This window comes from Talpa europaea (assembly GCF_964194135.1).
Source record: "Talpa europaea genome assembly, chromosome: 15".
Classification (NCBI taxonomy): Eukaryota; Metazoa; Chordata; class Mammalia; order Eulipotyphla; family Talpidae; genus Talpa; species Talpa europaea.
This window is the reverse complement of record NC_140083.1, coordinates 57,966,672-57,980,133: the sequence shown is the minus strand read 5'-3', so window position 1 is coordinate 57,980,133 and position 13,462 is coordinate 57,966,672. Positions and strand designations below refer to the sequence as shown.

At 34.1% G+C, this 13,462-nt stretch overlaps 1 protein-coding gene across 4 annotated transcripts in view; it reads left to right on the top strand.

Moving 5' to 3' along the window:
- Positions 1-13,462, top strand: part of PIK3C2G (phosphatidylinositol-4-phosphate 3-kinase catalytic subunit type 2 gamma) — a gene marked incomplete at both ends in the record, with an annotated part of 286,347 nt that overhangs the window by 224,153 nt on the left and 48,732 nt on the right. For all 4 annotated transcript variants that reach the window (XM_084255119.1, XM_084255118.1, XM_084255117.1 and 1 more), the window contains one exon: positions 3,531-3,639. In XM_084255119.1, the coding sequence (XP_084111245.1) occupies positions 3,531-3,639 (109 nt within the window). The remainder of the gene's footprint in view (positions 1-3,530; positions 3,640-13,462) is intronic.

Below are 13,462 nucleotides of genomic sequence, written 5' to 3'. Positions count from 1 at the left end.
ACTGAACCTATTCCAGCAAAGTCTATATTGCTGTGGGAGTAAGGAACCTTTCATCACTTAAAATGAGTTTTGCAACTTTCTGTTTGCTTCTAGACATTGATATTATGGGCAGAAAAGAATTCAGAACTGATTTCATTTTTTACCAGTTATCAGCTAATTATTTTCTTTGCCTGTTTAAATTTTTTAGTTTTTTCTATTAAAAAAAAGTGAAATTGAAAATATAGCACAAAATCAAATAAATCGATTTTTTGGCATATAACTGCAATAAAAAGCTGATATGTTTATTTGCAGTCCCTGAAAAACATTAAATTTATTATCATCAATTAGTACTTTAGTAAAATTAGTTATTCAAATCCCTGTCATTGTCATTATTAACTTTGATTTGCATTATATAAATTTAATTTGTTACATTCATTCTGAAGCAATCTTAAAAGCCATTGCTTTCTTTCATTTTATAATGGAAAAAATATTAAACATAAGAGAACTAAATATACAGTGAAAATAACTTCAGTTCAAGTAATCCTTCCAAAATTCATCACACAGAACGAGTCAAATTCAGGTCACAGACTTTAGTGAACAAGTGTTTATCTTGACTTACAAAGGTGATCTTCCCAGAAATTGTGATATCGCACTTGTTACTGTATCTATCTTAGGATTTTTGGTAAATAGATGGTCCGTTAATAAGGCGAATGTCCTTACCTAACTTGAAATGTTTTATTTATGAGTTTTTGCTAGACTTTCAGGATTTAGTCATTTTCCAAACATAAACAAGGCAAAGTTATGAATGGATTGCGTTTGCTGTGAAATATGAATATTAGTCAGTAGCAGTTCACATTGATGAAAATCTAGGTGTCACAGAGACATTGTAATACAGATGATGTAAACACTGGGAATTCAACAAGTAATTGCATGCTCAAGAGAGTGAGCTAGGAGGAATATTGCTGTGAGACCTTTAAAAGAATCATCAGCTTTAAGAGTTGCCAAAAAAAAAAACAACCCACTAGCATGACAAAAAAGAAATTCAAGGTTTGCCTGCAAATATTGAGTTCAACATTAGTGATTGCCATCATACCATACTAATTAATGATTTAAAAGTATAAATTAATCCTTGTTAAATGTCCTCTGGCTTTCAAAAAACCTCCTTTTTCTACTTTTATATTTCTAATATACATTAACAAAACTTGTAAAACATTAAAAATGTTGATACCTCTTTCCATATACACATTTCTCTAGATTCTCAGCTTTAATTAGGATTCTGCTTTGCTCAACAATTGCTGCCTGGTAATGGTACCTAAGTTGATTTTAAAGGGATTCAAGCAGTGTGTGAAAGGGAGGAACATTTAATCCTATGTGCCCTCAACAGTATCTGTATGCTGACATTCCCAAAGGAACTATGGTTTACAGCAATGCATATAAATGAAGGATAAGGGCAAGATTTCCTCTGACTCCTAAATTTACTGAGAGAGAAGCACTGTGAGGTTGATGTAAACTCTATCTGGAAAATATAACACAAAGAGTAAAATTCCATTTAGCAACAGTACATAACAGTGGTCTTCATTTTTGAGCTATTTGTTCCTCAAAGTACCTTCCAAGATAACACAGGCATGAAAATCTTCCTTAAAATTAATGATCCTTAAAAAATTAACCGGCTTGAGAAGGTCGATTTCCTGTCCTTCTTTACTTTCACCATTGCTCTTCTTCCAACCATCCAGAATCTTATATTGGTACATTGTCCCAATGAGTGAAAAACCAAGGATCAGACAAAAGCACAAATCAAATTAGTTGTTTTGGTATTGAGAAAATGAATTCCTCTACTAAGCAGGTATCAAATTTGTTTGCAAGTCAGGTGTTTCAAAGTCTTTGTTGTGAACAAAATTGAGGGAGGACATGATGGAATTGTCAGATAAAAGATCATTCATAATAATTTTAAAGAACTAATTGCTATGCTATATTTACATGTAACTCTGAAAACATTTCCAACAATTGAATGATTTGACTATAGCTGAATTCCTCAATTCTTATGTACTTACTTTTAAGAAAAAAAATTGTAGTACATCATGTAAAAAATAACTAGGGAGGGCCTCCCCGGTGGCGCAGCGGTTGAGCGCTGGGTTGCGAAACTGCGCGCGGCCTCTGCGGCGCCGGTTCGATCCCCGGCTGCTCCCCAGCCACCGGAGGAGGGTCCCACATGGCGCGCAGACCTCTCCTGCCGCCCGCTGCTCCCCTCAGCAGTGTACTTTGGTCCTTCTGCCTGCTCTGCTCCCCGCTCTGGCTCTGGTGAATTCTCTCACCCTCCCTCCCGCACTTCTGACTGTACCCAGTGCATGTATAAACAAAACAAACAAACAAACCAGCAAACAAATAAATAAAGCATGCCTCTATTAAAAAAAAAATTAAAAAAAAAAAAATAACTAGGGAATAGCATCGACATCGAACACCATTTTATTCTATCAGTAAGAAAATTAATCCAAAGATATACAAATTAATATTTTAAACCAGCCCAGCCCAATCCATTATTTTATCAAATGCTTGTATATGTTTTGACTAATTGTGTATGGTACTAATTTTTATAATTAGTAAGTTTTATAATTAGTTATTTTATAATAACTAAGTATGGATAAAAAGTGTAATACTTTAAGCCTTAGAGTTGCAAAACACCTTTTAAAATAGCATGTCAATTATTTACATATAAAAAGCACACAATTTTGAACTTCCCTGACATCTCCAACAAGAATTAGTGGATGGGTGGCCTGCAGTTGTCACATACTTGAGTGTGTTTCCTGGCAACATTTCACTGCTCCGTATGTACCTTTCTCCAGGGAAAGGTCTCACGAAAGATGCAGAAGTATGAAGGAAGTAGTAACAAGAAGCTAGGCAGGAAATGTTACTATGAGTTCTTGATAGGACGTATTTAACCATCTTATCAGAGCCATAGCATGTATTGTCAAATGCTAGTCATTAACAGATCATCCCACTCAAAGATTTGTCTTCACATCTAGCCCATCAAGATGAATCATTAGCTAGGACAGAGAAAGTTCTGGAAGTCACACTCCCTGGGAAATTGCTACTTTGTTCCAAAAGACTTAGACCAGATGAAAGCATTTGTCACTTGGTAAAATGTTTAATATGGTTAGTGTAAAAATGTCTCTAGTGAATCCAGAAAAAGCAATACAATCTGACCTTCTTGGAAAATTATGAATCATTAACTTCAGACAGTATTCATTAAAACCCCCGCATGTATTTAAAAGACAAAATGTGTGGTCTGCCACTAGTACAGTAAGAGGAGGATATATATTAATTTAATATGTTAAATTAAATTAGCATGAAAATCAATGACAGTTAAAATATCACAAGTGACCACAACCATGTTAATGAAACTCTCACAATTAATCTTGTGTTTTATGTGGTTTTCAAAAATATTTTCATTGGCCCTTTCATCTGATGCAGCTGTAAGTTCATATGCAATCCTCACATGCAGATACAAATTTTCAAACTAACGAAGACATACTTTTTGTTTTCTCTTAAAACAGGTTTCCTCATTGGTGGCACTTACCTTTTACAAATTCAGATCATAAAAGATTCAGAGATCTAAATCATTACATGGAACAGATATTAAATGGACCATATGAAGTTGCAAATGTATGTTTACTTTTATATTTTCATATAGAATATCAACTAGTTAATGAATTGTTACTAGGAGTATTTAAAATACTTTACAATACTATTTTGTTAGTTGCACATGCACTCAACAAGTGTGCATGCCTCAAATGTGTAGGATCCCTGAACAGGAAACTAGACCAAGAAGGTGGAGAAGCTCAGTCTCAAATGACTTGCAGAAATATATGATTCATGGACTACTTGTGCTATTAATGTGTCCTGGCATCTTAGAGGAGTACAAATTACTTCTGCTGTGATAAGATTTCAGGGAAAAGTGAGCATCTAAACTAGGTCTCTAACACTGGGTAGGATTTATTAGAGTTGGCCTTAGGAAGTGTTTTGAGTAGAACCAAATCACATAGGAAAGGTCACAGTAAAAAATAAGGAAGGGATTTTATTAGATTTCTGTTGCTGCTGTGACAAATTGCCACAAAACTGGTAACTTAAAACAACACAAATCTATTTTCTTTCAGTTCTGAAGGTCAGCAGTCTGCAAATGGGTCTTATGAGGACTAAACTACGGGTGTTAGCTGACTGGCCCTTTCTAAAGACTGAGGAAAAAAATGATTTCCTTGCCTTTTTCAACTTTTAGAGGCTACCTGCAATCCTTGGCTTGTGCCACTTTTCCCCATGGTACACTCCAACCTCTGCCTTATATCTCCTTCTCTGACACTCACTCTAACCCTCCTGGTATACTTTGGCTCACCTGGATAATCCAGATAGTATCACCACTTCAAGACTCTTAATTTTATCTGCAAAACCCCTTTTGTCATGTAAGGTAATAAAGTCTCAGGTTCTGGGGATTAGGATGTGGACCTTTTTGGAATGCCATTATCTTATCTTCCACAGGGATTTTGAAAAAAAGTGTAGTTGGATCTCAGCATTCTTGTGAGAAAGCTTTGAGAGGAAGATTGACATCAACAAGGAGGTAGGGGTAGGTTGTCCAGAACGAAAGACAAGCTTTAGAAGGTAGTAAGGAAACAAAAGCAGTAAGAATAACAATGTCCCTCACCACTCTGGGAGATAGTTTTTATTTTTTAGCCTTTCAGATTGCAAAAATAACACATATCCAGAAAATCTACAAAGGAAAATTAGACAGTTAAAGGATTAATTAATGAGGGAACACCTATGTAACCACATGATAGTTTAAAAACAGTAAGAAGAATGTATGTCCCCTCATCACAAACACAGTACTTCATGACTTCCAATTTAGATTAGAAAAAACCAGAGGGGCTTGCATTTTCTCTGCTGTATTCTTTGATAGGAATACATGACCATTCATTTGTAGATTCCTCTCTACAGACATTTGGGGTTATTACAAGTAATGTTATCGGCCTTCTGTTATATAAATGTCTCCTAATTCACTCATATACCTAGGTTCATATACCTAGGAGTAGAATTTCTGGATTAGAGGATATGCTTCAACATTATATGTAATGACCAATTTACTTACAATGAATAAGTGTTCCAGTTTTCCACAATCTTGTCAATGTTTGGTATTTTCAATCTTTTTAATTAGGACCACTCTGGAGAATGTGGATCTCATCACATTTTGAGTTTATATTATCCCTGAAATAAGACTGAACATATTTTAATATGCTGTTTGGATATTCTCTTTGGTGGAGCACAGTTCATGTCTCTTATTTTCGACTCTATGAGAGGCTGGCCTCAAATATTTCTCCCCTAAAATATCCTCAAAATTTTCAGAATCAACAATATGTTGGCCCCATATAAAAGGCATTCTTGCTTTTCCCCCTACTCTAGAAAAGTTTATATAGAAGTAATCTTATTTTTTTTAATTGGGAACCCATCTAGGTCTGGAGATTCAATTGAATTAAGAATTATAGGACAGATCACATTTAAATCACATTTTCAATTTTTTTCTTGGGTCTATTTATTATATTATAGTTGTCCAGAAATTTGTGCTAGTTTTCTAGTATAAAGTTATTTGTAGCATACTCTGATATGCTTCTAACATTTATAGGATCTGAGGAGATGAACAGGCTTCCATTTTACACCTATGTCATTTCCTGTTCAGTTTTTCCAGAGGGCAATGAAATTTACAAATCCTTGACTAAGAATAAAATGAGGGATGTACTGACCTCTCAGTTGTATTTTTTTGTATTTAATAAATTTTGATCTTTAATTATTCCCTTTCTTCTGTTCCTTATAATTTGCTCTTCTATTTATAACATCCACAGATAGTTACTTGTTTATTTTCAACTTGTCTACACTTACACATTCAAAATTCTAAATCCTCTTTGTAATCAAGATTTAATTGCACCTCACAAGTTGTTATATACAATATTATATTTTCTGTCAAAATATTTATAAAATTCTCTGTGCTTTCTCCTGTGACTATGGATTATTTTTCTGTTCAACTTACTTGAGTTGTATATACTATACTATGTATCTATGTATTCATAAATTTTATTCTATTAATATTGTTGTTTTATGCAAGCAATATTTGTTTAATCCTTCCATATATCTCATTTTTGCTGCATCCAGGTCTGACTTCCCATGAGATTGCATTCCCTCTGTCTGAAGAACACCACTTACTAGTTCCTTGAATATGAACTTACTGCTGACAAAATCTATAAATTTGTATTTGCTGAAAAGATTTACTTTACCTCCTATTGGAGGATAATTTTGCTGACTATAGTATTTGGATAGCAATGACTTTATTTTAAAAACTTTAAAGCTATCATTTCATTGTCTTCCAGTCTCCACTGGAATCTAGAATCCATCTGTTATCATCATTGCATCTCTAAAAGTATTTTTTCTATTTTCTTTATTTGCCTTTAATATTTTCCTTCTCATCTTTAGTTTTCTGCTGTTTCATGTTAATGTGCTCGGACATGACACTGTTTCATTTATTGTGCTCAAGCTTTAATGTTTCTTGAATTTGTGCCATGTTGACTTTCGTCAGTTTTGGGGACATTCTCAGTCATGTCACTTCAATTATTTTACACATTTCCTCTCTCATCTTTTTCTGAGACTGGAATCACATATATGTTAATCCTTGCCACTGTAGCCCCTGTGTCTCACACCTTTCCTCTTGTTTTATCCTCCATGACTTAATTCTGAAAAGTTTCTTGTAACCAATCCTTCTGGGTTATTTAACTTCTGTTTGTGACTAATATACTGTTAAATCCCACCCTTTGAGTACTTCATTTCAAATATTATAACATCTAGTGTTAAAATTTCCATTTTATTTCTTTGATGAAAATTGTCATTTTAATGATTTCTTAGGAAGTAATAAACTAGCTATTTTTAAGTCTTCCTAACAACTCCAATATGGAGCCCAATGCATGTTTCTATTGCCTAGTGTTTCTGCTGGTTTTCAATCATATATGCTTATTACCTTGTGAGCCTGATTATTTTTCTTTTAATATGGCCAGATACTGTACGGCAAAGTGCTTTGCAGAAATAATTGGAGGTCTATGTTGCTATTACCCCAGTTTAGAGAATTGGCTAGCAATATGCCTATTGTTGACTGACCTGTGAGTAACTAACAGAAGCACTTTAAATTACTGCCTCTACTATGGGTTCCTGATTAAAATATTGGAAACCTCCTTCTTTCCCCCTTCATCTTTGTGGTCCTGATAGTGCACCTTAACTAGGCTACTAATATGCTATTACTGGACTCTGAAGCCTTGATCAAATGCTGTTAGCACATGGGTTATACTTTGACCTAAGAAACACATATATAATATGCATATACAGACACATGTTAAAGTTAGAGGCATTGTAACAGGACAATAACTGACCCCATAACTGGGACTTATAAATGGTCGAAGAACCCTGTTTTCTTTTTGCTGCTAATATAACAACCTTGGAGCTTAGGATTAATTCTGTAATCATGGTTTGAATTTTTTTTTAACTTACATGCTGTGTATCAGTATATGTTAAGAAATACCTGTTGAAATTTAAACTTATGGTATATTAAGGATTATAGTCACAATTGTGTTCTAACTGTGCAGCAGCACTGATTCAGGATGTTGACTTTGGTAATACTATGCTTGGGATAATACTTTGGGTAACTGGAGTAATGCTATGGCTTGGGTAATACTATGGATATTTGGATAATACTATGAGTAATACTGGGATTTGTTGGTGAATAGGCCCATCTAAGAGAAGACAGTCCCCAATTCACATCACAGGGCTACTAAGGATTATGGGGTGGAGGGAAGAGCTGGAATTGTCAAGAGTGACTGCACTAAATTGCAGATAGTTAAGAATAAGAGGTGAAACATTCAAGTCTCTGCCCTCCCTTCCTATGACCAGTGGTTCTTGAAGCACAGTTCCTGGACCGTGCTCAGGATCTTATAAGAATGCAGTTTTTTACCCCATCCTAGATCTACTAAATCAGACACTTGAGATATGGCCCAGCAGTCTGTGTTTTGCTGAGGTCTCCTAGGTGTTGATAAACACATAATGTTGGAAAACCACAACTTTAGATGATGGACAATTTATCACCCTACCCCTTTTTATCCCAATGTAACCAGGGTCAGACATTGGCCTACATTACAGTAGGGCCTCACTTATTTTTGATTATTGGTTTTTACCATGTATGTACTCAAGAATATTTTACTACATTATTATTTCCAGGTTGGTAATCACTCAGCTGAAAACACTGCTTGTATCAAAGACAAGCGCTTGCGCACTTTAGGAGGTTCCGTTAACTTAGTTCTGAGTGAGGCAAGAAGATATCCCAGACTTGTGGCATTCAGGTTGTTATTAAAAGACAAATAGGATTTAATAAATAGAAAGTGGGGAAAATATGTGCTAGACAAAGGAAACTGCAAGGAAAAAGTACCTATTCCATTGACATGCTTTCATCTTGTTTCAGAGTTTAAAGAATTCATTGAATACATTCACTCCATTGTTACTCATGTAACAATGTTACTCATTGTTACTCATGTATAGCACAGTTACAGTTTCATCAATATTTAATATTTTAAATGACTTGTAACAGAATTGTTAGTATATATTGATAAATGGGATTTGTGTTGCTTTTTAAAACCTAAGGGATGGAAAATTTGCCTCTGAAAAGTATTTAGCAGTGGTCTCAATTTATTTATTCTTATATCTTACCCGGTTTTGTTTTTTTTAAAAGAAATTAGCTCACACTTCCAAAACATATTATCTACATATATGTGTTATACATGAACTACTACACTAACAGATGATAAAGGTTTTAAAATTTCTAGGGAAAAAACCCAAAGTTTGAAAAAGTTTAAATGTTAAAAAATAAGTATTAATGTAATTTTTACATTTCCCCCTTATGCTCTAGTATGTCATCCCACAAGAACCTCATAAAAATACCTCTTGCTTGGAGAGACTGATCTTGAGAGGCCTGCCAGCTGCCAGCTGAGAGACAGGCACCACTGGCCACCCAGTGCCAAGTCCAGCAACACGGCCAGGCGTGGCTCTCAGGGGTGTGCACTAATAATGCACTGGGTCACATTTGCAGACCTCAGAAAGCTCTCTCACAGCACATTGACAGTAGGTGGTTATGAGGAAAGGGAAAAAATGAACAATATATGTTCACAGGAACAGAACCAGGGAAACTGAGAACAACAGGGAAACTGAGAACAAAGATGTAAAATAATTGTTGAAAACTATGTTAGCTACTGGGAAAGCTACTCTAAAAATGATTATGGAAAGATATATTGATGAATTCAGATATTGTATTTTACATACTATGGATGGTATCTTTTGAATATATCTGGTCTATGTCTCAATCAGTGAGTAATGGGAAATGAGTTACAGCAAAGCCTTTTCTGCTCCACAAAAATCGAAGCAACTTAAATTTATTTCATTGGGTTTCAAGTGGTTTTTACATATTCAGGAATATAGAATGTGACATGACCTTTACTAACTTGGTGACCTTTACTATCTGACATTCTCTGAAAGTCACATCCACTCACATACCCTATAGTTAAGGACCACATGGGTCTGGCAGGACTATGAGGGAATGTGCTGAGGATGGTGAATGGGATCGTCATCTTCGCATGACAGGGCTGCCTTAATGATTATGCTAAAGCTGTTTTAAAGATTATCTCTTTTAGGGACAATTGACAAAATGTCTAATAGACAGATATTGAAGTGCCAAGTGGAGCGGCTTCTGATTCCCGCTCCTAGAATGAATAAAGTCTGTCTTCACATGGCAGCTTCAATAAGCTTTCCAAGGTGTCTGCTCCCAGGATGGTTCACACACAAGTGGTAGCAGAGTACTGTTATGAGAGGGGAGAGCAAAGGAGTCAGGCATATATAAAGAGGGAAGAGCTACAAAAGTGCAGGTCAGCACAGCAAGGCTAGTGATCGAGGTCACCCATCACAATAGTTGCTGAACAGAGACAAATCCACATTTGGTGATGTGCTAGCTTGAAATACTACTGTAGAAGCCCCAAGAAGAGATATTTTTATTTTGTGCTGTTTTGCATCTCTATTCTTTAGTATCAGAGATGAGAAGGTTGAAGAAATTTCAGGCCTCATGCTGTTTTTATCTGGGGTAGATTAAGCTTCAAGATATAAGTGATGATATCAGATTTGATATCATCAAATCTGAGATATTATTATGGAATAACAGATCAGAGAAATGCTCTAAGTGAGAATATGCCAGTTTCTAGCCCTGGATTTTCAAGGAAGGTATCCCAATTTGTCTAAGGATAGTCCCTTGAGGATAGCAGAGAAAACAGATTTTGTAGGTGTGCTTTATCCCAAAAGTAAAATCCTGGTGATTAATTTTATAGAATTTTTCAGTATTTAAAGTATAATAATTTATCTTCCTGAGATATGAAGCCTATATCTCATTTATTCCTTTGCCTTGTCTCTACTAAAAATAAATAAATAAAGCAGTGTTGGATTCACAAAAGTTAAGTCACCAAAGTTTAAATATGGATTGGAATACACTATTAGGGGCCACTTTGGAAAAGCATCTCGGCCACTCAACATATGTTTATTGATTGCCTACATTAAATATTCTCTGGCTAGGGGTGCCAAGTAGTACCTAGTGATCAATCATCTTAGGATAACTTGGGGAGGTTTTAAAAAGTATGTTCTGAGGCCCCATGCTCAGAGAAGCTGGTTCTATAAGTGAAAGGTGATATCTTGCTATCTGTGTTGTTTTTTGAAGAACTTAAGTTTTTTCAGATGCTCAGACAGGTTTGGGAAATTCTACTCTAGCAAGATGAATCACATATGATTGCTATTCTAAGGAGTTTACTGGTCTCAATATTTTGTCTTTGTTGATATGTATCAGGGCCCTCATAAAGACCTTCATAAATTCATACATTTGGGTTTTCCTTTCCCTTATTCCTAAGGCACTTCATGGATTTTGGTACAACTCGCATTATGTGGATTATAGAGTTACAGAACAATAATAATTTGACAGGGATATCATCAAATTCTGGTTAGCATGAATAAAGAGTAAGACCTGACTAATCACATAGGTTTTCTGTGATATCTATTGTGATAATTTTTCAATTATCTTCAAATTGATTAATCAAAGTAAAAGTTTTTTTGTTTCTCCACACATTGTAGATGCTTCCCCAATTGTTAGTTTATATAGAAGAAATGAAAACTTATTTTAATATTAACTAAGGAAAACATTATTCACCTAGAAATCACATGATTTCAAAGTAAAACATTAAGATTTAAAAATTTTTGTATCATTGGTACAATTCTGCCCTTTCCTCATATATATTAACAAAGTATCTATAAAAATACTAAGATCTGTAAAGTCAGGGATGTAACATAAATACTTTTATTATTTCAAGTGATATGAATGACAGAGAAAGTTTTTGTACATACATATTTTTTGTTCTGATAAAATAAAAGATTTTAGGTAAATTTATAAATTTTATAATTAATGTCTCTGTGATGGGGTAATTCTCATCCCTGAAAAAATCCTCCTAAAAAGACTTTTCTTCTTTCATACTGTGCAGCTTGTAATAGCACAGTATGTGTATGGCAGAAATGCAAAAAATCCTATTATGTCTATATACTCAAGCTCACAGTCTATTTTTTGTTATATGATACCTTTACTTGTAACTATTTAAAAATACTTTATATCACTATGCATAAGTGTAAATATTTTCAAGTTTATATTAAACATTTACTAGATATTATGCTTGAAGAACTTGCAGTTGGTTGAAGAGGGGAAAATGGAGATTAAAACAATAGAATATATATTTTACTCTCAATGAATTTATAATATGGTAATAAATACAAACAGGAACATAAACAATCTTTGGCAATATGTGGGAAATGAGGAGGAAAGGAAGTAGAAGATGCAATTTGAATATGAAACTGAAAAACCTTAACTTGCTGAAATCAAAATATAACTATATGCCCTTCGAGGGTTTTCTCGGTTATAAGTCTTGCTCTTTGTGAAAGAAAGGAAAGGAAGAGGCTTCTAAAATGTACAGAATCAGGTATCAGAATTGTTAGAGGAGAGCAAGTTCTTTGGGTATGGTGAAGTATTACCAGTGCTTTGGTAGTAGACCTGTGTAATAAAATACATTTGAATAGGTGAGAACCTGTACCTCTAATACATATACAGAGGTGTAAACCAATGTTACCTTAATAAAAAAAAGTTAATTAAAAATAAGACAAAGAGTAGCCTAGGTAAAGGGATGCCTGTAAATCTCTGAGATCACCCAACACATAAGCACACACATACACACACACATACACACAATCTGTTGATTAAAGCAGCAGACATAAATGAAGATAACACTGTACACTATGCTATTATCTCTTCTAGTGATGATGCAAGCATCAGTTTAGACATCCTTGTCCTTTTATACCTGATTATTACTTATCTTCACTCTCATCTCTGAAACTGATAGAAACTGCTCCTTCTTTCAATGTTTGTAGTTTCATTCTAAAAGTAAATTATAGTTGTGATAACAAAAATTATTTTGTTTCTTTAAATTTTATTGTGCTTTAGGTAGAATCGTGTTGTGAAATAAATGAGATCTATATACAAAGCAGTATATATGTGTATAATAAAAATTACAGCAAATAATTACTGTACCTAAACAAACATGTACCCACATTTGAGTTTAGTTGACATATAAACAACTTTTTTAACACCGTTAAAGACATATTCATTGTGTATTTAGCTCTTATTATTTTTTCTTATCTCTATAAATTCTTTAAAATAAGGGGTGATATCACTTGCAGCTTAAGCAATATTATTTCTTTAAAAACAGAAATCAAATGTCACAATAAATCAAAATGAATAAATCCTATCTTAATATTGAACATATGTTTCTTGTTCCTAGCTCTAAACCCAGATGTTAATTACATATGTCACTATGTTGCTCTTTTCCTATTTTAGAGCTGGCTAAGATTCCATTGCAGGCAGGATAAATGTCATATGTGTACCAACAGTAAAACCAAGATTATTTTTCAGAGTCTGGTAAAATTCTGATGACATTTTAGAAGCAGAAATATAAAATATTCCTTGGAAGTTCACTATTCTTCATAGTGTCATTCTTCCGTGTAACTCCAATACAAATACAGTGGGTTGAACTACATTAAAGACTGGACATTCTGACAAGCTTCTTTCTGAAAAAGGCAATAAAATGCAATTACTGTCCAACTTTGATTTAAAACTCTTATGGGAATTCATTTTTAAATTCACATTTTTATAGCATTTCATGATGTTTGAGAGAGATAGATTCAGCTTATTGTTTTAACTCACTAAAACTAAATCTTGTTGGCTGGCCAGTTAATAAATGGGACTTCTTAGTAAGTGTGCTGCTTTAAAGAAAGAAAAAATTGTTCTCAG